Source organism: Lutjanus erythropterus, chromosome 3, assembly GCF_056507025.1.
Source record: "Lutjanus erythropterus isolate fLutEry1 chromosome 3, fLutEry1.hap2, whole genome shotgun sequence".
In the NCBI taxonomy this organism is placed as follows: domain Eukaryota; kingdom Metazoa; phylum Chordata; class Actinopteri; order Lutjaniformes; family Lutjanidae; genus Lutjanus; species Lutjanus erythropterus.
This window is the reverse complement of record NC_139319.1, coordinates 18,458,423-18,484,522: the sequence shown is the minus strand read 5'-3', so window position 1 is coordinate 18,484,522 and position 26,100 is coordinate 18,458,423. Positions and strand designations below refer to the sequence as shown.

Below are 26,100 nucleotides of genomic sequence, written 5' to 3'. Positions count from 1 at the left end.
CTTTTTGACTGTTTTCCTTTAAAACTGCATGGAAAATATTGATTGTTACTATACAGTACACATGCAGTTCCTCCTTTTAGATATTTCAATTTCAGTGCCACCGGCTGCAGAGTAACGCTGCATACTGTTATTTGTATAGTGCACAAGTTTTTAGGCTAAATATTTGGGGCACTGATATCACAGATCATTTTTTAAAAGGCATTTTTTCAAAATGAATTCTGTGTCCTTGTCAGCATTTCACATTAACTTGTCACAAATAGACCAGTCTTGAACCGGAGCAGCATTTCAACTGTTGGACACAAAGTTTGGTTGTGAATTCACGTTTCGACTGAATTGTGATCTTTACGCATATTTAACCATGTCGAGGCCTCCTTGACAGTTCAAGCCATATTGTTCTTTTTTTTTTTAAAGAGACAATTATAATATGAAAAGGGCAACGGTGCAGTTTTGTGCTGGAGTTATAAGTACAGTATTTGTTTGTCAACTGTATAAATATATAATAAATACTTTTCTCCAAAACTTGCAGTATTTAGTTTGTCTTTTATAAGAGAAATCATATCTTGATGTATTCCTAAAAGGACATCCATGATTTCTGGAAATCTGTTCTAATTGTCAGCAAAGTGCATTAAACTCTGTATTTTGGCAACACCTCAAGCCCCTAGTCATCATTTAAAACCACTATTTAAATGTTTAGTGAATAGTGTATAACCCTAAAATGTAGTCGGAGGCAGAAATAAGGACATTTTAAGTGTTACTTAATGGGCAGTTTGTCAAAAATGATTACCTCTATGAGACCTATTTTATATTACTATAACAAGGTGCTCCTTCATTAGGCAGTGAAAGCATCTTGCCACACGTCAAACTGCCTTGATGCTCACACTCCAAATTTTTCTCAGTTTTGGAGCACCAACTGAGAACCAGAGCGTTTTTTCTGCAGCTGCAGTTCATGTTTGGGGAGAGTAAAGATTATTGGCAAATACATTAAATGTATTTTACCATAACAAAAAAATCTGTTTACTTGTACACTGTATTTAGAGTCATTTTACCTCACAGAAAAAGGGAGTTGCTGGTTGGGGAGGTAAAGTGGTCAAAAATTTTATAGGTACCTCATAGAGCCCTACTTCAAAAAATCCAAACTATCCCTTTAACTGGTACTTACATCTGCTTCAAACTACATTGTAGTGTGTTATAAACCATTTGCTACACGTTTTTATGCTGCTTATAAATTCTAAATAGGACAAATTGTTAGCAGTATCTTTGATGCTGTACAGCCAGTGCAAAAATAAAATGAATCTCACCGTCTACTGGGACTCAAAATCTGCCACACATTCGAGCAGAAGCTGATCTGAGATGTCCCCGCTGTTTTGTTCAAAGTCCTCCAGGCTATCTAAATAGTCCTGGTCATCTTGTCCGTCTCCCCACACGTCCTCAGATTCCCCCTCTGTGCTCTGTAGGGCCTGCTTTGGTGCAGCCTGGCTGGGTTCAATGTTGCCAGCATCGTCCATTAAGTAAGCCTGGTCTTCATCATCCTGTCAGTGAGGAAAAGATCATACACTGCTATACATCGAAAAACATCTATTAGAGACAATTATTTGAGCCTTAAAAGACGAAGTGATAGTTAAAGTAAAGCAAACATACCAGCGTCATGATGTAGCTGACACAGATCTCCTGGGGCAGTGGGTAACCTGAAACATTAGAAATGTTTTATTATCAACACTGTGCAATTTATTATCCCATAAACAGATCATGTGCCCTCACACAGTTTTAAATACATAAAAAGGCAGCATGGCAGCTTTCAGGATAACATCATAACATACTTGAGGACCTGAAGTTCTTGCATTCAGGATCGTGACACTTCTGGTACCACACTTCCTCTTTGAGATCCACAACAATCCTGCAGATGAGGATGAGAGCAACTTAAAAGAGGACACAAGTAAAGAATAGAGTCAACAAATCATGAAAAATACGTACATGATGTTGTTGCTTTTATGAAACCTTTCCACGTTTTCACACCAGCGATATTTTGCGATGTCGTAGACAAGCAGCTGTTCAGCAGTAAAGTAGTTCCATCGTCTGATGCCTGTTGGAGTAAACAAGACAGACAGCCCTGACATTTACTGATATGCGCGGTTACAATCAGTCTCAGCACAGAGATGATTATCTTTATATCTGTATAAAGTGTAAAGATGGTTTGAGCACGCACATAAACACATTTTACAACTCTCCAAATGTTCAAATTAGCATACTGTGGGCCGTTAAAATGTAGTGGCCAATATTAGACCATTAAAGAATACTAAAATATTTTTGACCATATCTTATGTTGATACAGTTTGACAAAGTGCACCTGGTGAAAGCTAATGCAGTTAAATACAACAGCCCTGCAACAAATCCTACATTCACGAAGGCTATAATGTTCAGTTTTTGTTGAAACTGTTTTAGAGAGGTGTTGATTTGCTGTAGACTTGTACTGCATCACACAGAGGCGTTTCTGACTTTATATGAACCCTGCAACCCCAACACTTACTTCCATGTATTCCATCCTTTTTGACCACGGTTAAAACAAAGTTATCCACTTCTTGATGAGGGGACGACAGGCAGCCAGAAAGTGAGTCTGCCAGTGATGAATGGGGAAAAGTTTCACATTAAAACTATTTGCTGAAAATATCAAGTATTAATACACTGCTGTCAGTGCAGTGTTACCTTGGTTTGTGGCTGATCCCTGTTGGCAGTGAAGCCTTGAGATTTTGGTTTCCTTTATTTCTGGGACGTCCCATGTAAGAATTCTCTGACCTGTGAAACTAATGATAGACAGAAATGAGCTCTACTGCTCTGGTTTGATGAGGGTAACACTTAAAGCACACAGACACTGAGTTAAAAGGTATTCAAAATGTACCTCAGATTGCAGATTAAGGAAGCCAAGAATACACTTTCCTCTGCAGAAATTCCCGTCTTAAGTTTGGCAATAAACTGGTTGTCGTCTGCCACAGTGAACGCAGCGTTCTTTCCCACTTTTGATGACTTGTAAAGGCGGAAATTTCTGTTCTTGGTGTAAACACCTGTTTTTGTAAATTATGAACATGATTAAACTGTACATTCATAGGTAATGATAAAAAATGTATAAGTTGTACTGAATATATCAAGAGAAGGATTTAACCCACATTTGTGCATGTGTTTGATGTAAGGGTAAAATATGACAAACAAAAACTTGATTTCTCTTACCAAGATCAACAAAGAGACCATCTTGGCCATCCTTATTTTTCACCTGGAGGAATCTGAGGTCCCTCTCTTCCAGTTTAGACCTCTTGGTCTGTGGACTCTCAGCGTTCTCATCTGCCTTTGCTGGCTTCCCCTCAGAAACATCATGTGTCCTGTCATCAGAACAACATTGAGAAAAATTATACAAAGTCACAATGGCTGAGAAACTAAAATATTTAATTTCACAGGTCTGACAAACAAACCTTGTTTTACTGTTTTCTGCCACTGAATTCATCCCAACATTCAGGCAACTTCCACTTTTGGTTGCACTCAGGACTGGTTGAAGGATTGCTTGGATAAACCTACCTAAAAACATGATAGACAGGACATGTACACTAAAGTTATATATGTAAAACAGTTCATTTTTTTGTTGTCGCCACACAACACAGAACATACCCACATGTATGTTGTCTTTGAAAGCTGCATTTGGGAGATTGAAAATGAGATGTCGACTGAACTTCTCTTCTGTGCTGGAGTCAAGATTGAGGACATTTTTTGTGGTGCATTTAATCCCATAAAATTCCATCAGCTTGTCACAAACATACTGTCAACACAGAAAACACAGACAGGTAAACATACTGTGTATTCTCCATCACTCGGGTACAAAGCAATAATGAATCCAAATGTTCCTGCCGTACGTGACAGGTTATGGTCTCCAGAAGCAACTTTAAGCCATCACCTTTTCATGGTTTAGCATTTCTGACATTATACTTAAAGTCAATATCTCTAATCTAAAACCTGTGCTGGCTTGCATAAGCCATCTTGTGAGTCAAACTTAAGTTTGTCTCTCACTCAAGATATTTCCTTGAATGCTGTCTTGCCTCCTTGCCTAAGTGTTTAGACCAAGACTTTCACAGCAGTGACTGTCCTAACATCACATGCTTTTCACTTACCATGGTTATGCTTTACTCACATCATCATCCTTTAATGTTACTAGACAGTATTATTGTCAATGTTATTTAGCAAAACAAAGAGAATGCAAAAAGAAAAACAAAGCCAAACAGGACGGACCACGAGAATGATGTTCTCAAAGATGTGAAAAGCGCACTAATATAAATCACAGTAAATTTAACACAGCCATAATAAATACACACAAGCAGAAGATGTGACACAAAGTAACTCTTAGGCAACTTATAGTAATAACTTCTGTATTACCACTCACAGTTGCAGCTTACAGCTTGAAATTATAAGAATATGGGTGAAAGATGTACAGAAAATGGGTGGATTTTTTTCTTATTATTACTGCTTCTCCTACATTCTTACTTACAGGCTGAATGTCAATTGTGTACATGTGTAATACATTCTTTGGCTTTATAAGTGCAAAACTAAACAACATCTCAATCATTGTTATACATACATGAATTAAGCTGTTCAATAAACATATGTTTGAATGGAACGTTATAAGATACACTGTTGATGAAGATGTGAAAAGTACCCAACCTGGATGAGTGAAGACACCATAGTTTTTCCATCAGCTCCCTTGTTAGAGGGCTTGTAGAACTCCAAGTCAAAGTAAAGCTTGCAAACAGCGCCCTCTGGTATCAACTCATAGCAGTGCATCAAGGACTGTGTGTATGTCCTGAAAAAAGAAACCCAAGAGACAAATCATCATTAATTCAAATCGTCACATTTTTTTCCCCAAACACACAAAAGATGTGGCTCCTCATTTTGCAATGTAGAAGGGATAATTTACCTGTAGTAATGCCACAGCTCACTGTAACTGGTAACCAGGTAGATCCTTTGACCCAGTGGCGCCTTTTCCTTTTCAAGTGCAAAAACATGTACAGCCTGGGGAATGCAGGGCACAACTGTGAGCTTTACACACACAGGACGTAAAATCTAAGGTACAGACTGAGTCCAGCGTCGACAAAGTCTTATGTTACCTCTTTGCAGCTCTGAGCGAAGCTGATCGCCATATTTTGACGAGGGAAGAGCTTCCATACCGAGGACGGCTGGCACGGCCACAGTCGGGGTTTGTAGGGTGAGGCCAGAGGATTCTGCTGGAACGACTGAGCAAGCTGCTCAACCTTCTTTAGTCGGTCTCCCCACTTACTCATCCTCAAGTGATTATAAATTACTTACATGAACCCAGTTATTTCACCCACTGGGCAACTCGTTCATCATTTGTCCACCTCCAAAGCAAGGTCAGCTACAGTGCAGTGCTCTTGCTCAAAGATATTTCAGTCGATGCCTGAACTTTGGTCCTCCTTTCATCCTTCAACCAAAAAAAACAGCAGTATTATCTGTTAATATCTGTTAGCCTAGTCTCATTGATAGAAATGTGGTGGAAAAATAATAGAAACCCCTTGTATCAGTATGAATCAATACAAGTCAACAGCAACATAAATGATCATACAAGTTCAATCAACATCTCTCACAACAGTTTCAATAAAAACTGAATATTGCAAATTATTTGAATGCAGGATCTGTTGCAGAACTGTTGTATTAGACTGCAACAGTTTTACCTTTTGATTCTTCGCTACATTTTGCTGCTAATATTTCTGTACTTTTATCCAAGTAAAATCATAAATGCAGGGCTTTTGCCTGCAGTGGAGTATATACTGTATGTATTGCAGTACTTATTTACTTATTTTTACTGAGTGCTGGAACAATTGATCAACTCCTTTACTGAATTAAAAGTATCAATATCACAAAGTAAAAATACTAACTAGAAGTAAGCACAAGGCTATGTGTTATAATTAAAAGCACTCAGTAGAAAGGCCTTGTCGGATTTACATTGTTATAAGGGATGCACGATATGAATGTTTTTCAGCTGATACTGATAGCCTGCTTCTCATGGCCAATACCAATAAGATAGCTGATCATTTCACATATTTGCATTTTAAAAAGACGTTCATCTAACCTGTGGCTTATGTACACCAGAGTGTAAGAAAGGCTAAGATGTAACGAGCAAAGATGAATGATTTAGTCTAAACGACATCACTATTATAACAAAGGAACAGGTCTATATTTTCGAGTAAAGTAGCTATATCAGAAACATCACAAATATACTTTGGCTTTTATAAAATATTTTCTCTAAGAATTCAAATCAAAAGCTTTGACATAATCTGTTAAATTGTATATTATTGTAGCCCATACATAATAATAATGAATAAAAATGTACTTTTATCTGGCCTAAATTTATCGTGCATCCCTACTTATTATATATTACATATAATTGTCTTTTAACATGTCTTATATTTTCATTACAGGTTTTCAAAAAGTATTTAGCTAGTAAATAATGTAAAAATCATAGTACGATATTTCCCTCTGAAATTAACTGACGTAGATTACGTAACTTAACGTTAAGCATTAAACTGCACTGCTGGTGTACTGCGCAAGCGCCTCCAGTACTGAGCTTAACGTTAGTTACGTAGCGTTATTTAGTTATGATATGAATGACGCTCCTTCTTCTTCCACCACTGTAGACTGTAGCCTAACGGGCGTAACGTTAACGCTCCAGCATAATGAACAGTAGAGATGTAGCTCTAACATTTTACTTCAGTGTCAGAGCTAAAGAAGGTAGCTGGATGTAAGCTAGGTAGGTAGCAGAGCGGTAGGCAGTAACCGTAACGTAGCTAGCATAACTTTCCCGTTAGCATATACAGCGTCTTTAAAAGTTGTTAAGCGGAACATAACTCACCATTAACGGCAGTTAAGCAGTCCAGCAGGGTGTGTTCTTGTGTATAGTTCTGTCAGTCACTCCTCGGTGAAAACACGTTGTAACAGAAACATGAACACAAACAGCCACACACACACACACACACACACACACACACAGCGTCTTGTTTTCTTTTTTGGCGCGTCTGGAACCAGAAAAGCAGCTGTTTCCGGTTGTGTCTAGATGATAACCCCAGACTCGCGCAAAATCTCGCGAGAGTCATCATTTGCGCCCAAACCATACAGTACAACGTGAAAATTTTCATACAGTTTTCACATCAGTGAAATTGCACCATGAATTTTTATACATCATTTTATCAGCCTAAAAACAGACTCACTGCAGGGAGACATGTCAAAGCTTCACTGAGCTGTAGCTTCAAAGATCATCAGTAAAGAAAGATTTAAATATATGTAATATCACAGTATGTCAATTTTTCACAGGAGTCACATCCTGTAACACTTATGCTGCATTTAGGTCACATGGGAAAGGTGGTAAACAAGAGTTAACACTTTACAATCCACACAATTGGTTAATTGTCAGTGAAAAGGATCTCCCATGATAGGGAAATATAATTGCGTATATATTCACTCACTTTATGCTATGATATGTTTTTTAATCCACCTCACATGATTACCATAAACTTTGTATAACTATTCCAGAGTACACTGTCCCCCTCCTGACACTTTACTTGCAGGATCCAAAAATTCAGAGGGACAATCGGATGTTGTCAGTCTCTATTACTCCTGCTCCTGCCACTCAAAATCAACACTTATCAGAGCTCTGCGAATCTGAGCCTCAGCAGGCTCATATACTGTGCCAGCAAGGAAGGAAGGAAAACAGAGGAGGTCAGGAGGTGGAAGAAAACCTTGTAGAATAGGAATTAGCTGTCCAGTCTCTAGGGAGCACCAAAGGAAACAACAGCATATACGGGACATAGTCAGCAGGTAGGTATTTTGGTGTGTTACTTTAATTTATCAATAGTAAAATATGTACTTTTTAAAACTACTTTACTTTACTACTAAAGTTTATTTTAAAAAATATGTATACATTTTACAATAAGTTAAGCATTTGTGCCTTCTTTTCATGCTGAATGCAATATATGACTGGTTTATTAAGTATACTACAGCTACAATTAGCTACAAAGCAACTAGTGTTGGTAGGACAATTAATAAGAATATTCAGTTAACTCAATGTGTTTCATTAAGGTTTCAGTTCACTTTGACCTTTGTGAAACAGATTTTTGATCTATTCTTTTTTATTTATCTCAAACTTAAACTAAATTTGAGATAAACGTGCCAGTGTGGATAACCATTCCCTAACATTTTACCATAGGCACAAACTGCTGCAGGTATTCAGCCAATTGCTGATATCCTGAGTTACATTATGAGCAGTGAGTTTCCCGCAGGAAATGCGCGTGAATGCTGACAGCTAAAGCAAACCGTGAAGCTTTGCTGAAAATTCAGAGTTGTGAAATTAGTTATATGAAAAATTGTAAAGCCCTAACACATTTCACTTCAGAAAAACCTGGAGGGTGAGATGTAGGGTCTTTCAATAAAAACTCGAACATTTACACTTAAAGCCACTGAGGGGTGGACAGGGAGAACTTGTTTGGACGCGTGTTCTTGGCAACAACAATAATCCAATGTCCAATACGCCGGTTTCTTTGGGTGCGGTGACCCAGCTGAAAATAAATGGGTTGGGTCGAGTTTTTATTGAAAGACCCTACATGAGATGTAAAACTGCCAGAATTGGAAGCTGAACTGCATGTGGCAGGAGCTTACAGTGACTCATTAGCTCTAGCGGAGCAAAGAGCTCGACATTCAGGCTCCTGTTTGAGTGTTGTATCCTTCCACAGGAAAGGAAAAGGAGTTGCCTGGCGAGATAAGAGGTTTGAAAGCCTTCTGCTGAATGATCACACCCCTACAGTTTGATGTACTTGGACTTGATTTTTTGAGCTGTTCCCAGAGATAACTTTTCCTTGTTTAAGGTATGTGACTTTCGACATTTCAGTAATTTATGTATAATAATTCATTCTTATCTTTGTGGCACTCCAAGGAAAAACATCTCATGACGGCTGCTTACGGGCTTGTCTAAACAAAGTTTCTGAGCAACAAACCAGATCATCCCATTTCTGCTGTCATGGAACTTCCTGTTCAAGTTTGGTCCTGCAGTGTGTATCTTTGATTTCTGTTTCAGATATTTGTGCAAATAAAGGACAAGAGGAACCCTTTAAAATGTGGGACAGAAGAAAGCTGCTTCTTGCTGCAATCGTTTTCATGTCTCTCTACTGCAAAGTAAGTATTTTTCTCTTACACATAGCCATTCAAAATCAGTTATAATGATGTTGCGTATGTTGAATGTAATGAATGTTATGTTGTTATGAACTCTATAACACTTTATTTGAGGGGTATGCACAGGACTGTCATGACACTGTCATGAACACAGAGGAGTCTTGGTAAATGTTTATGACCTTTACATTACGTGTCATTAGGTCAGTTATCCTTTTTAATGCAAAGTTGACATTCTTTGATATGACAAACTTAAAGAGTCTGTTTAGCTTTATGTTTTTACATTACAGACTTTTTCTTACCTCAAGTGAAGTGGTAAATTTTGGACTTGTCATAACATTGTCATTACATTTTATTACACTGTTAATACTTTTGTAACTGTGCCATGAATAATTCCCTGATCCTCATCTAAAGTGCTTCCATTTGGACTTGACATAAAGATGTCATTAAATGTTATAAGGCCAGTTTGAAGACAAAGAGGAGTACCAAGATGACTCATAGAGTTACCTGATAGACGGAGAGCCGAAGATAGCTTACTTGTTGATTGTGTAGGCTGACTGCAATCTGCTGTGCTGGCGTTAGCTTGTTAGCACGGTCCACACTGTAACACTTCACTTTAAGTCAAAGACAATATTCATGGCACACTCATGACGGTCAGTGTCAACACCAACCAAACAGCTTTAATGTAATGTTAAAACATAAAACTTTTTCATTTTAATCTTGAGTAAACAGGTCATGACATCTGGAAAATCATTTTTTTTAAATTCAGTTCCATTATATTTAAGAGATGACAACAACAATGTCAACTTTACATTAAAACATAACTGACCAAATGACACTTGACAACAACAATTGTGAACATCCAAAAAGACTTGTGTTCATGCCAGGTGTCATGACATGGTTATAACAGTGTAATGACACACCTCTTCAAATGAAAAGTGTGAAAAAAGTCAAAATTTCTTCTACTGAGACTGTATTTTAAATGTTATACTCATTACAGGTGACTGCAGTGAGGGAAAAACTAGTAGAAGTGGCCCCAGATGTTGTGGACTATACGTACGATGGATGCCGTGACCAGGCCATGGAGAAGTTTATCCATTCAGACCTGTTAAAACAAGAGCTAAACCGCAGTGAGACATTCTGGAAAAAACAGTGTTCAAACATGATCCCTAAAGGAATAAAGGAACATACTGCCGCACTTGTTGCATATGCCAGGGGGGGAAATTTTATCGAGACCTTTGACGGTGAAGTGGAGACAAAAGGTGGAAATCTTAGCACCTATGAAAAATACTTCCATTTCAAGTCTCTCCACTTCCTGCTCATGGATGCAATAACACTGATGAATCCAGATCCAAAGGAGTGCAAGACTCTGTTTCTTGTTTCAGAAAAATCGTACAAACACATAAAAATTGGCTCTAAGGTCAGATTTGCAAGCTTCACCAAAGTTAGTTCAAACTATAATTCGGTGATAGATGACCACGATATGGAAGGACTAGTCCTTTTAAATATCACTTCTTGCTTCTTTGCCAAGCTGGGAAGCAACATTTGCATCATTGATGAGGATGAAGTACTCTTAACTCCAGCTGAACTGTTCACTGTGGAGGATGTAATACAAAAAAATTTAGACAGCGCTACATACACCGAGATCGTTTTGAAACACTCAGAACTGGACCGGTCACACAACTGCTACGTTTTTTCACGGTAAGACTCACATCCTCTTGACAAAAGTGAAATATTTTGCTCAATCCTGTGATTATCAGCAAACCGTCAGTTTGTAATTCTGAGCTTAAATGTGATCAAAACTGTGATCTCTGAATGTTAATTAATGAAGACTGTCAAACATTTGAAATAGATACAAAAACTAAATTGCATATAAATCTGAACTGCTCTTCACACCAAATTGTCCCTTAAAGGGCTACTTGGGTTATTTTTAACCTGGACTTCATTACGGCTGGAGGAGATCCTGTGTACATGCATGTGTGTGTGTGTGTGTGTGTGTGTGTGTGTGTGTGTGTGTGCCACACCAACAGGACTGTTAGAGTTTGTCCGCAGCTAATCTTGCATATTAAGGGACCAATTAGTCTAAAATTTTGGGGGGCATATTTATGACTGTTAGCTTAAGGACCTCTTGTCATTGCACAATTTTTTGAATACCCTTGATAAATCTATATATAAACTTACATGTAGACTGTATATAAATTATACTGACGCCTCACTCCTCTTAACCTTAATGGCCACAGGTCATCTACACCTGCTAGGCTAAAACAAGGCTTACCTACTAGCAGTGTTGGGGAGGACCTGGTCTGAATATTGTGTATGAGCTTCTGAGTGTAGATCTGCCCTCTACTTGGTGCACTCTTCTAGTTTTTGCATGTTTTTGTGTCTAATGGGGATTACAGTTTTTGAAACTGGTCCATAATTGTGGGAGTGCTGCAGTTGACAGCTGCAAAACGGGCTGCATTGTGATCCCTATGGGCAACTGCATGTCGTCAAAATATGTCAATTAAAAGTTCTTGTTTTTGCAACTGACTGAAAGAAGACGTTTTGTTAAAGAGCAAGATATTTTTTGTTTAACTAGAAACAGCTGTTTTATTGCTCTCACCAAATCCACCAGATTAATTTTATCATTGTTATCATCATCTTCATTCAAATTAAAAAAACTCACCAAAAATGTCTTGGTTTATCTTTACTGTTCAAATAATCACCTGCTCTGCGTTAATTGAAATAAAGCCTTAATTCACAGAGTTAGATGTGAACATATTTTGGGTCCGTCTCACTCCTGTCCCAATATTTCACATCTACCTCTGTGAATTAATGATTTATTTCTGCCAAACCAGAGTTAGTGGTTTTTGGAGCATAAGCCAAGATCTTTTTGGTGAGTTTCATGTTTTTTTTTATGTTTGTTTTTACAATGACAAAAAAATTACTGTTTCTCTAAATGGAGTCTGGTGACTTTGGCAAGAGCGATGAAATGTCTGTTTCTGGTTAAACAAAAAGGATCTTACTTTTTACCAAAAAAGTTTATTTCTGTAGCAATCCTTTCCAGAATATTGTCGGACACTTAAAATAACAACCTGAGCCTCACAACAGAAATTCAACTGGCCACCTCCAAAGGGTTCGGTCTTTTACTGCATTATCCTCTCATCTGTGAATAAAACACATTGCTTTTATCAAAAAAGTGAAGGCGTTGTGGGACTTCAGCCCCGCGTACAGTGTCTGCAGTCTCCGTCACAAGTACAGCCCCAACAACCTCAACTAGGCCGGGCAGTTCGCATGTTGTCTAATCACTCAGTATTGCTTCAAAGGCTTTAATGCTGTGAATTCACAGTAATGACTGAAAGCAACTCATATGAGCATTTTAACATTTTTAGCAACTCAGAATTTCTCCCATCTGGATTTTGAGGGTTAAGACAGTGAGGTGACACAGTTTAACGGTCTCTTAGTGAATAATTGGACCAAAAATGTGAAACTCAGTGGGACATAAACAGGACTTTGAAAAGTTAACAGTGAGCCCTTGTGTGTGGCTGCGGTTTCATCAGATTTTGATTCAGGTGTTACTCATCCCTGATTGGTGCATAAAAAATACAGAAGTCTCACAGGCAAAATAACCAAAACTGACAACCAGCTTTAGAAAAAAATAGAAGAAAATGAAATAGAAAAATAGAAAAATATTTTACATAGGACCATCTTGCTTGTAAAAATTTGATTTAGACTTGACATAAGGTTATCAGGACCTCTAACAAATTTTGCTGATAATTTTCTCTCTTTTTTTTCCCCCATGTTTCCAGGTCTTCGGCTGACGTGTCCTCTCAGTGGCCTGTGTTGGTGCTTGTGGCTTTATCTCTTTTTTTCTTGAACTGTTGAGTAAAAACAGTTGTCATTTCAGACTGCTCTGAGAGTTACTGCAGCACCGAACTGCACAACCGAACCATTAATATCTGTTTTGCTATGATTTGATAATCTGCTTCTCCTCCTACCACGTTTTTTGAACTATAGACTGAAATCTTCTTTTCTTTAAGCATATCAGCAAAAAAATATATACTCATATACAGTTTATTTTTTTAAACAAGACAGTGGGGGGAAGTTTATGACTTTAGTAGAAAGTCTGCTGTGGAATGGTGACAGGAAAAGGGTGGATAGAGAAAAAAAAGAGAGGAAATGGTGTGTCATTAAGGTCCCCAGTTGGACAGGAACTGAGAACATGGAATATTTGTAGTTCATGGTCAGAACACTGAAGGGATACTTCAGATATTTTTATGTGGGGCTGTATGGCACGTATCCCTAGTCAGTGTGTTTACCTACTGTAGATGGCTGTTGAGATGGCCGCAGTTTGGAGAAGCAGCAGGAGAACCACTGTAAGAAGATAAACAATGTACTGCTGTGGGCAGGTTCAACATCAGTATATATTTTAGCTACCTAAAAAACAGTTTAGGTGCAGTCAGACAGCCTTTTCCAAAAGCGGAGTGTTATAGAAAAATAATATTGCTCTCTCCAAACCAGCCAATTACCTCAACAATACTCCTTTGACAAAAAGAGTCATTTCACTTGCAGAACATGGTCTACTGCTGCCTCAGTCTGTTAGTTTGTTTGCGTTACTGTTTAATATCCAAACTAACCCTTTAAAACATCAAAGTCAAGAGTCTGCAACGCCTGTGTTCTGGGAGGTAAAATTACTGATTTTGCCAAAGTGACTTTGGAGAGAGCGATATTTGTTTTATATAATGAAAAGGCTGTCTGATGGAAAAGCAAATCAGAGAAAATATTATAAATATATTGTGCATTGAAACTGTTATTATTTTTTTTTGGGGGGGGGGGTGGACCTTTTTAAATGGCTAAAATTGGTTTGACTGCTGATCCTGTCCACAGCAATTCACTGCTTAGCTTTCTACACCGGTACTGCTGCTGCTTTTCTGAACTTGAGGCGTGTCAGCTGCCATCTACTGCAGGTAATACATCGACTATGAATAAGTACCTCATACGACTCCACTTCTAAAAATCGGAACTATTTCTTTAACTGTTAGGGTTGAAGGGGTGGTTTGCCCCAAAATAAGGCCGTTTGTATTAGATGTATTAGCTTTAGACATAGAGAAACAAATAAACTGGTTGAACTGTACCTGTGTAGCTTTGTACGCTTTAAGCCTGTATATGATCCAGGATTTAATCTTTCTGTTTCTATCAATTTAAATAAATAACATGCAAAAATATGAAAAAAACACAAAAAAAAAACGACACGCCGTAATAATCACCTATCCAGATTAAACTGATTTAATCTCATCAGACTCAGTAAAATGCTAAGCAGTGTACTATTGTGTACCGCAGTTGGTTGACACCCTACAGGACAGTGTTTTCTATTATTCACTATTCACCACTATAACTGCACATAATTTGAATAAAATGTGACAAAATGGTTGATCACACACAATGACAATGTCAGCTTTTACTGTCTTTTTACATCAAAATACAACAATAAAACACAAATTCATCATAAAGGCTACATGTAATTTGTGTCTCTGTGTGTTTAAGTCTGAACCAAAATATCAAAATACACATACTGTATGTACATTTACTATATACAGATCAGCAACAACAACAAAAAACAAACTTACTTACAGTACAAAACATACTTACAGTATACAATATCTAAAAATAAAAAAAAGGTCACATTTAAAATGGCACATTCTCTCTCCAACAGACAAGATCACAGCAGCAAGCACTTGTAAATTTACATTCTGTTATGAAATCTAACGTCCAACCAAGATCATTTAATATCAGTGTCACCAGAATAGATTTACGGGTATTATCTCTGATAGAGCAGCGTTAATACTGTTCCTGTGGTTCCTGCTGATGAAATCCACAGTCTGATGGCATTAAATATGTCTACCATGAGAGCAGTATTTAATCAAATGCAGTATACTATGTTATATAATAGCATGCTCAGTGTAACATTAAACAAATGTAAAAACCAATAGTAATAGTAACAATAGTAACAACAACAACAGTAATAATAATAGTAATGGCATCTGATTTTGAGCTAGCTGGTGGTACAAACAACAAAAGTGAGATAACACTCATTCAGAAATAATTTATGCACTTGTTGTTTTAACAGGGGAGTCACTCAGCACCAGTGATGAAGAGTGGACCATTGTGTTTCAACACAAAAACTAAAAAAAGATCTAAATAAATAAATAATATATTTTGGAAACCTGTTTAAAACATATATATTATAATACAGAGATCTAAAATACATTAGCTCAAACAACCATCAACCATCTATCAGAAGCATCAACAGCTTTCAGGTGATTACAGTCAAAATTAATCAAATCCAAGAAAGTGCAACAACAATTTTGCAACATCTCTTTAAGCAAATGTAATGTATAGTGACCAGTGTATGTAATCAACACTTTCCTGTCATGCTAAAAATCTACGTATACATTTATCAATTATCTCTCACTGACTGGTTGTATCTTGCCTCATCTCTAGTTTGTCCTACCCAAAACAAACAAGTGCAAGAAGATGGATCCACAATAACAAAAAAACTTCTAATCGTGTGGGATTGCACACTTCGTTAAAAATGTTCAAATTAGTGACCAGCACCATTTTAAAACAAATGAAGATAAACTTTTCAAATCAGTGAAAGGCATCGATGTCAAAAGATATCCGATATTTTGGCATATCTAAGATATACACAAAGTTGAGTAAGAGTCAACATTCAGTTTTATTTTAGTAATTTTGATAAAGTGAAAATATTCCACCACTGCTTACAGCTACACAAACAACAACCAACCCATTTGCTTACATTTGGGCAAATTGGTATCATAACAGGGAAGATTCACCACTTTTTATCTAGATTTCCAACCAGTGTTGATGGTAAATATAATTAATTGAAGCCAGGGGTCATGCTAGATGAGTATTTTTGGCACCTAACTTTATGTTTTGGCCAACAAAGTAAAATCTAGGGTGGTGATACATGGCAAAATGGGCGTGGGCGTCAGAAGCTTGCACACAATGCATGCTAGTACACGTAGGCACTGCCAGCACGGCTCTGCATGCAGGGGAACTCAGCTTTCTTGATCAATACAGGACACACCGAAAAATTTATTGTTTCACTCATCTGATACCTACATAAACAATAATACAATCATTTTCAGTTCTGCAGTTATAAGGAACAACGTATTTTTATCATTTCGAACCAGGTTTGTGGACATGTATTTTGTGATGGATAGTGGAGACAATAATATCCTCTGAAAGTATAGGTCACCGAGCTACAACCTACTTATCCCTCACAGTAAAATCAAATCTATGCTCAGATTCATAAATGTTCACCAAACCCATCAGTGTTAATCATAATATTAATCGGTTCAAGTGAACAAAAAAAACTAACCATTAGGCTCAGAGTTGAGTCTTGACGCGTTTCCACGGGAACAAGTGCTCTTCTCTTTGCTGAGGATGCTGGTGTTGACCCGAGAGAGGGTGCACATGCTGCTCTGGTTTCCCGGTCGAAGTCTCGTGTTTCGAAGCTCGAGCTCATCGTAGCTCGAGACCCGGACAAAAGGACACCAGCGGAAAACCCGCTTGAAGCCGGCCCGAAACCTGCAAACCAAATCACGCTGCTGTGTACATATACAGGAGCGACATGTGTGTTTTGGGGTTGTTGGTTAGACTTGTACTCACCTGCTGTTGAGGCAGCAGTAGATGATGGGGTTGTACATGGTGGAGCTCATTGCCAGCCACAGCACTGACAGATAAACCTGCTGGATGTACTTCCACCTGATGAGACGCTTGTTGACACCCGTCACAATGAAGTAGACATGGTAGGGCAGCCAGCAGAGGGCAAAGGTCACTACTACAATGATCATCATCTTCACAACCTGGAAGAAAAACATATTTGACACCTTTCTCAACCATACAACAGTGTTACAATCAAGCACGTTTTTGAACAACGGTTTTAAAGTTGTTTTCTTATATTTTATATCTATATATCTATATCTACTATTATCTTATGTCTTTTAAGCTCTGTTTATGGGTAAGAAAATCACATTTCTACTTTGGAGGAAGGGCTGATGCAGAAAGTAAAAGCTGCTTAATGTGGATGTAATATGATAAAATTGCAGATTGTAAAAATGAAAACAATGAGCAAAGGTTGATGTTTTGGCATACAGCTGATTGCTCCAAGTGACCAGTTTCACATTCTGTCTTTTAACATTTATTACTGCTTAAATTTCATGCAAATCAGTCCAGAATTAAGTGAGTGTAAGTTTGTGTCTCAAACACATACACAAGATTACTTGCAGGCCTTGACCTCTATAATGTAGCAGCCACACAGACACAGGACCACAGCAGCAGCCAGTGATTTACAGTCAAGATGATCATTACAAAAACCGGGATGTAATCATCTCATATCATTATACATTCATTATATATTTTTATATTTTATACTTAGTTGGATTGTAGTATATCAGGTAGGAGATTTCAAAATAAGACGAAACTTTTCTACCAATGTCAGTTTTTGAACCACGACAAAGGCCAAAATATGTCCAGCAACAGATTAGGTCAGCTTTGCCTGGTGGAGATAAAAGTTATGATTTGTGCAAATAATTTGGCTTTTTTTTTTTACACTAACTGATATCCCATTGTTTCAAACTTTTGAAAAATTGTCCATCCTCTCCCACTGTAGAAACACTGAATTAAAGACGCCATTTCACAGTGATTTAAAGCATCTAAAGCCACGGCGGCTCTTTGAAGTCACAAGTATGTTGTCTGCTGTCCATCATTCTGATCACAATGGCATTCACTTCTAATGAGTTTAGATTGCCTGCCATATGAAAAGGAGAGGGAAAATGTCAGCGATGACGCACCAGACGCAGCAGGTTGCAGGTAGGATGGATAGATGGAGAGCGACACGGACCTCATCAGAGTGTCGCAGCACAATACAGAGCTGTGGGGGGTTAAAAGGAGCCGGCAGCTATTATAGCCCACCATCAGCAGAAGCTCATCTGCTAGACGGAGATGAGAGCAACTTCCTCTTATCTGAAGCCCAGATGGCATCTTGCGAGCGTGGGCCTTTGAATCAGGTCTGACATTGTCTTGTAGCTTTGTTTCATGACATTTATAAATCCCTTTTATCTCCCACAGCTCAATTCTGTCAGCAATCTGAGTCTGTGATGATCTTTTCTTTATGTAAAGCCCTCAAAATAATTGCAAATCGCAACCCTACACCTGTGTCTGCCTCTATTTCTGTGCACTGAATGTGTCTGTGGTATTAAAAAAATATTTATTTGTAAGCTTAGGAGGGGAAATCTATTTTGAAGTTGCTGTTATTGATTTATTTATTTAGTTAGTTATATTAGAAGGGGAAATCTATTTTGAAGTTACTGTTATTGCTTTAGTTAGTTATATTTTGAATTTACATTGTTGCACATACATTCATTTTACAGGATAAATATGAGCTTAATTATGATGAATGCGTTTTGGCCATTGTCAAAAAAAGTGACTTTAGTTTAAGGAAATGATTTGCAGCACGTGTTTTTTAAATTTGAATACGTCCACAGCCTAACCTAGGCACTGTCTCTTTGAATAATCCGACATGTTAACCTGCCGTATTTGTGAGGTTTATCAATATTCTTTCGTGTTAATCTCAGGGCTATCATGATAGATGCTCGTCATGACAGCTGTGCTGACCTTAATCCCTGTCTAACCCGACCCTCACAGCGGCTGCCGCAAAGCACACTGGGTTGCCTGGCTGATGACGTCTGCAGTGGAACAAGTGCCTCTGAACCATTTTCTCTTCTTCTAGGCTGCAGCTGAAATTAAACAAGTTATGTCTGTAAAAGTCTATTATACTGATTACATGACAACACAAAGTTTTGTACCAACTGTGGTATGTTTTCTCTCTTTGTTTTCCGTAGAGCGAAAAGTGAATTCTCGTCACAGCAGTGAACTAACGTGCTTTGCAGCTCTGCGTGACACATTTTACTGATCTGAATCTGTTAGTGGTCTGCAGTGTTTTGTCACACAGCAGATACCTGATTGCATTTGTTTTATTTGTCTGAAATGTGTGTGTTGCTTCCTTGACAAACAGTGAGAGGTATTTCTAAACGTGTGGATCCCTCCTGGGAGATTGGAATGCACTAATAACAGAATTCATTAAAGTTTTTCTTTGTTTTTTGAATTTAATTAAGATGTTTAGAGAGCCAGTCAATATGTTTTTTTCTCTGTTTTTAAAGTTTCGGTTCTTGTCCTTGTGTGTATGTGTGTTTCAATATGAAGTTATTTATGTGTGTATTTCGGCTGTATACTGCTAGAAAATGCACATGTTTATATACATTCTTTTTATTGTTTCTTATGCTCCTTTGAATTTGAATTTGAGAACCAGCTTGACTGAAAACTTTTTTCTTCATAAATCTTTGTAACATTTAGCCAGCTGAAGTTTGTCTCTTCTGTAAAAAAAAAACAATGCTTTTGCTTTTCAGAAAAAAGGCTCTAAATATTGAGATTTTACCAACAGAGTCCACACAAAAATAACCATAAGAGCAAATGACTAAATTAATTTAAATCCCACAGTATAAATAAAACAACAAAAGATAAAATAAGACAGATATTAAACCCCGTTTGTAACTTGCATCTCCCTGTCTGTCAACGAAATTAATTATACAAACACTATTGACATGTGCTTATGACGTATGCCTACATGTGAGCTTTAGTGTAGCGTACAACATCACTATGGTTGCTCCCATACACATGTATACATAGATGCTGCATTGGCCTTTGGCTCGTACGTCATGTGAACAAATGGAGAGTCTTTATATTAAAGGGCCTTTAAATATAAAAATGACTCATTGGATTTTGTAGAGAAATAAACGTTATAGTGCTTTTTATCCAGAAAAACAGCAACCAGATCAATATGATGGTGATGCTGACATATTGCAGCAACAAGCTGAAGATGTCAGTGTGGTATTTACATATTTAATGTCTATGGTTGCTCCCCCTTCAACTCTGTCAAACTAATCATCGCTGGTTGACGTAAAAAGGATCACTACCAGCGTGCCAGAGTGGAAGCGGCCAACTGATAGGGAGTTGCTGTATCAGCAATGTGTGAACATTTCTGGCAAGGGCTCCAAAGTAACCGACATTCACTTATGTGTAAAAATCCTGCACTCCAGCTTTAAGAATAGAAGATAAATGACTAATACACAGTCGTCATGAACACACAGCAACAAAAAGAAAATAAAGAACTTAGAAAAATTATTTCCAGAACAGCAATAACCAAAATAAAGCTCTGTGAGATTCATTACATCAGTTTTTATAGTACTTATACTTGATCACAGTCCTCACACAGGAAAAACTGTCTTTGTAGATGATCAGGTGGGCAGAAATGTAAAATCATATCTGCCAGTTACACGTCATGTTGTTGTTCTTAAAGAACAATCTTTATTTGTTTCATAATTTACATTTAAGGCAACACTTTACGTGCATGTGCACATAATCTGGTTATAAATCAATAGAAATTTGTAAATATTTTTAATAAATGTGATGTTTACCTTCCGTTTAGCTCTGAGCTGTCCATGATAGTTATCAGATGAGTCTCCTGGGATCTTTCCTCCCCACAAAGTCACCCCCACAATGGTGTAAGTGATGCCCATCACCACTAAGGGCAGCACGTAGACCAGGACTGTAACAATGATATGATACCTGCCAAAGTGGAGAAACACATCACCATGATGACATGACAGAGCTTGACATAAGCTAAAAAAAAAAGGCATTTGTCAGTGTCAGAGTTCTCACATGAAGGGGTCGAAGGCCATGTGGGGCCAGGACACGTAGCAGAGGGTCCGGCGGGGAAGCGCTCTGATGGTGGAGAAGTAGCAGAGAGGGAAAGCCAGAACCACGGCCAGACTCCAGATACAGACGATGACTCCCAGAGTGGCCTTCCCTGACAGACGAGGCTTCAGAGGATGGATGATGGCCATGTACCTGCAGATCAAAGGTCACGATAAAGGCCTGAGTCATGACTTTAGACCAGTAAGGTCTGATATAAAACACAAGATTGCCTGCTTATCATTATGCAACAGGGTTGTATTGCAAGATTTTCTCTCTTTGCTACTCATGAAAAACAACATTTAAATTGATAACACAGCAGATTGTTTTATTTATATCACTACAACCAAACTATTTGACATGGAGGAGTGCAGAGGGTGAATTAAGCAGTCTCACAGCCTGAGGGAAGAAGCTGCTCTTCAGTACATCTGTATCTCTTGCCAGACAGCGGCAGGGTGAACAGGTCGTGGCTGGTTGGGTGTTAGTAATGGTTCATTCTAAGGTAACAAAAACCTGATTCTTATTTTCAGGGGCGTATGCATTAATAAAAACATATTTCTGAATATTATATTCCATTTCTGTGACATTATTCCAATAAATCCCCCTAAATCTTACACATTGGACCCTTAATGCAAACCCATTCTCTTCTGGATTTGCAGACAGTCATCATCACAGCTGGTATTACTGTGACTCATTTACTGCATTATTTAAATGAACATCTGTGTAAAGACAAGTTCAAAGCTGTTCAACAAAATGGGTCAGTGGTTCAAAAAAACGGAGTGGAAAGACCTATTAGGTCATCAGTGTTAATACATCTGTGAGTCATCACTGTACTACAGTGTGCATGCACAGTCGATTTTACTCTTCATTAATAACGTTAAATCAGTGCCTGCACATGGAGAAACAAACAATCAGTGAAATTTACCAGAAAGGAATTACTTTTTCCATTTGCTCTTGAAAAGACAAGCTCTAATCACAAAAAACAAAACTGATAAGTTCTGGAAAATGTAGAATGTGTTTTAATTACTTCCTGGAGCATAATGACATCCATATTGATGTCTGGAATGATGAACTGATCTGACTGCTAATGGAGCTATAAATGTAATTTTTCCACATTTTTTTTTAATCAACCATTTCATTATGTGTGGTAACTGCATTCCTCTGCAATTAAATTGTTGGTTATTAAGTTTCATTGTTGTTGTTGATGTTGTTCATCTTATTGTCTTCTTTCTTGTAAAAGAGTACTGGAAATCTATACTCAAGCACAAGTACTGTTACAAAGCTAGAATATTACTCAATTACAAGTAAAAGTGCTGGTGTATATGCCTAAAGTACAAAGCATGTGTCACAAAAACCACTCAGAGTATTAGTTAATTTTAACCATGTTGCAGTCACCTCTCCAAACCAGGGTAACAAATTTTGTGCGTTTTCCTTCACCAATCGCTGATAACATTAATAATTGATTAAATAAGGTTTAGATATTAATTCAAATCGTACCCAGTACTCAACTATGATTTTAAAAGTAACCAAGTAGATTACACCTACTTACAAATAAAAGTATAGACTTGAGAATCTACTCTTAAAAGTACCCTGAAAAACTTCTAGTAATGAGTATTTGTAATTAATTACTTTCATTCTTAAAAAGGATGCATTTTCTTGAAGTTCTCCATTTTAAAATTGAATATTATACCTGATTCAAAGTCAATACAGAAAATACCAAAAATGAGAAGAATGTATGTATGTGCATGAACTTTTTTCCATATAAAACTTTTTAACTTTTTTTCAACTGAAAGATGGATTTATTTGAATGTAAGCTTAGTAAAAGAAAACCGAAACCAAAGTTCTGAGATCATGAGTTATAATTATTGTGGCTTGTAAAGCATATTATTCTGGAGGCATACAGACAAAACAAAGAAAAGATTAAAAAACAACAACAACAACAACAACAACAACAACAACAACAAGAAAAGATAAATGTCACTAATAACACTTCATGTCTCCTGTCTGATCTACCTGTCGATGGATATGGCTGTCATGGAGTAGATGCTGGCGAACACCGCAGTGACCGGGAAGAAGTTGTGAAACCTGCAGTAGACCTCTCCAAAGTACCACTCTCCGTGCGCCGCGTAGATGAAGTTGATGAGCGTGTTGAATGCAGCCATCGACACGTCAGAGAAAGCCAAGTTGAGCAGGAAATAGTTGGTGACGGTTCTCATCCGCCTGTGCGCCAGAATAATCCAGATCACGATCAGGTTTCCGAACACCGCCACGGCCAGCACGGTGCTGTACGCCACCGACCACAGCGCGACGCGCCACGCCGGCTGCACGAACTGGTTGGTCAGATTCCTGGTCGAGTTGGACTCGTCCCGTTCAGAGGCCATTCCTCAAGTGTCCTCAGTCCGGGTTTGATTCAGCCCACTGCTGACGGGGCTCATAAATGAGTTTGGCACCTCTGATGCGCGACATAAGCGCCAGGGTGTTAACGGAACAGAGAGTGAGAGGCAGAGTGGTCCTGATGCAGCCGCACACTCACACTGATGAGGAGAAAAGAGTGCACACAGCACAGTGCAGATCTCTGCCAGGAAACAGATGGTGAAGGACCTGCTGCAATGTCACCACAAATGCCAGATGCAACCATGGAGATTTGCACAGTTGTAAATAAAGTTTCTAGTGTAGTACAAGTACGTTTTATTATGCACCCTTTTGTGTTTTTATATAATATATTCTCAGTTTTCTATAGGATGCACAATAGCGTGATGGTCTTATAACAGACTGTCATAGGTTAAGCTAATGGAATCAATACACATAATGATAAGTACAAACTTTTCAATTTAAACATTTTTATTTATATAGAAAAACATCCCACTTTTAAAACATGATACAGGAATTTAGATGAACCAACTTATCTTTTATTAACTTACTTTTGTTAACATAAATGTCAAGTTTCATTTATTGAATTTAATTAAACTTTTAAACTTTTAAAATTTTAAAATTTCTAGTATTTATTTTCAGAACTTATAAACATAAGTTTCTCTAACTTGCAGTCTTTTGACTTTAGTCAGTAGTCTGTTGAGCTGAATGAATGTACAGTAGAAAGTTAAATAACTCATTCAATTAAGTTCTAAAGAAACACAGACACCATATCAACAGACTTCTCAGCATGCTATGTGTCTAATACACCGAAATTTAAATCATAGTTATTTGTTTTCACAATTCTGAAACAGTAAATCATAATGAAGGTGGGTAATAGATTATACCACCTTGAAATTTCAGTTTCAAAATAGCTCTATGGGATCAACTGCAGCTTTAAGTTCTTTGTGTGAAATGAAGAAGTGAGCTGTCAAACTGAGAAAATGGAAAAAAAAAAATCAAATGTGTTTGCAATGTGCCTCAGTGTGACTGAAGAGTTGTTGTTTCAACTTAATATCTTCAGTTTATTGAAGATGTTTTCTCAAGTACAACTGAATTATTAGCAAGTTTATTTGGCTAAAAAATGTAAGGCAGCCTGGACTGACTTTTTGAAGTTAAACTAGTCTATTTTTGTGGTGACAAGCAACCATGTAGGTTTACAACCATAGTAGAAACGTACATTTTTGGAGAAAATCACTAAAGCCAAAGTTCTGAATAATTTACACTTGATGTTGACTATAGGTCAGAGCCTGCACGTCCCAGTGGAAGTCATGGATATTCATAAGGTTTATATTTTGGTCCCCAGTAACTGAATTTAATTCCAACAAGAAGCCTTCATGTTCAAGTTTTAAAAACAAGTTCTCACTAAAATGAAATGGCTACAAAGGGCACTGCCATCATCACACATGAATACAATGGAGCTCATTGAATCCACAAGTCTCAGCTTTCTAGTCAGACCCAATTTATGCAATTCCAATTCTGTTTAGGGACCCTAGTATGCAGAAATATGGACTTATTAACACATTTACACACACACATTCAGTCATCTATCTTGTTTCATATGACAACAGTATCTTCACTCAAGCTATAAAACTGAGCTCGCTACAGCCTCTGAAAGACAGACTGATGTTAACATTAACATCCCACACAACTACATGATCAAATGTCAAAAATAATATGAACTGAGCTGATCAGGTTTTAGCCTGGCACCATCTTTAATTCGATAAATCTATAAAAGACCGCCAAGCTGATATGAGCACAGCATGCAGGGTATTTTTAAACATTAATACTTCATTCTCTTATTACAAAATACAGTAGCAGTGGCAAAGGAAATATTCAGATCCTTTACGTAAGTAAAAGCACTAATACATTACTGTGAAAGAGTTCAATATAAAAACACAACTTTTCAGGTCTTCAGCAATAAACAGCAAAAAGGACTCAGTTTGCTCAGTTCAGGATCTCAAAATTTGGTCCGAGTAAACCCTCTTCACCGAAACAAATCAATTTAGGATCTATGGGACAGTTTTAATAGTTCAGTTTAGTAAAGAGTTAAAAGAGTAAATCAACTCGCCAACAAAGTTAATCAGAGATCTGTGGACAGGTGTCAGTTGTTTGGTTCATTCTCAAACATAAAATCAAATACCAAAAGTTTGTGAAAGAAGAAAATAAACGGAAAAAAGGAGAAATGAAGACCTGGCTTTCGCCAACTCACCTGGCGTGAAGAGAAATTATTGATCGGCTGATTCCGGAGATATTTGGTCTTTTCGGAGGACTCACGTGGTGTTTTTCCCACGCTGTCTTTCAGATACTTCAGATACTTCCCTTTTTTAAAGGAGGAGACTAGCGGACTACCCGAAAAACAGTAAGTGATTGGTTGTCAGATGGACAGGTGACAGGGGTGTGGCCTTCATTAATTAAAATGAATGAATTTACCGGGGACATTATATTATTTAACATGACTACAAATATACCCGAATTAGCCAAATATTTTAGCCATATCTTTGGGGTCAGTTAATAAACAAGCATTAATAATAACTTTATTTACCAGAAAAATAAGTAATTAAAAGGCCTATAACTAGTTTGAAACTAAAATACTGTTTTAAATTGTTTTAATTCAAAATGACTTGCACAGTTTTTGTTTTATTTTACAATATGCATATCTACCCTGTTCTG

General features: G+C 37.5%; 3 protein-coding genes across 3 annotated transcripts; 1 reads left to right on the top strand and 2 right to left on the bottom strand.

The window, feature by feature from the left end:
- Positions 1-520: 520 nt before the first annotated feature.
- primpol (primase and polymerase (DNA-directed)) lies at positions 521-5,473 on the bottom strand. Its single transcript, XM_084715271.1, has 13 exons — positions 5,139-5,473; positions 4,949-5,043; positions 4,696-4,834; positions 3,652-3,799; positions 3,459-3,561; positions 3,220-3,368; positions 2,894-3,056; positions 2,701-2,798; positions 2,525-2,611; positions 1,972-2,080; positions 1,818-1,894; positions 1,639-1,685; positions 521-1,529 (listed from the first exon to the last, which is right to left on the bottom strand). Exons 1-13 carry the CDS (start codon positions 5,310-5,312, stop codon positions 1,302-1,304), a joined length of 1,617 nt encoding a protein of 538 aa, XP_084571397.1. The 5' UTR covers positions 5,313-5,473; the 3' UTR covers positions 521-1,301.
- Positions 5,474-7,738: 2,265 nt separating this feature from the next.
- LOC146329884 (ecto-ADP-ribosyltransferase 5) lies at positions 7,739-14,693 on the top strand. The gene is made up of 5 exons (XM_084715266.1): positions 7,739-7,860; positions 8,772-8,903; positions 9,113-9,210; positions 10,205-10,905; positions 12,993-14,693. Exons 3-5 carry the CDS (start codon positions 9,151-9,153, stop codon positions 13,066-13,068), a joined length of 837 nt encoding a protein of 278 aa, XP_084571392.1. The 5' UTR covers positions 7,739-7,860; positions 8,772-8,903; positions 9,113-9,150; the 3' UTR covers positions 13,069-14,693.
- Positions 14,694-16,479: 1,786 nt separating this feature from the next.
- Positions 16,480-23,511, bottom strand: LOC146329883 (neuromedin-K receptor-like). The gene is made up of 4 exons (XM_084715265.1): positions 23,032-23,511; positions 20,986-21,174; positions 20,742-20,892; positions 16,480-17,072 (listed from the first exon to the last, which is right to left on the bottom strand). Exons 1-4 carry the CDS (start codon positions 23,397-23,399, stop codon positions 16,872-16,874), a joined length of 909 nt encoding a protein of 302 aa, XP_084571391.1. The 5' UTR covers positions 23,400-23,511; the 3' UTR covers positions 16,480-16,871.
- Between the last annotated feature and the right edge of the window lie 2,589 nt (positions 23,512-26,100).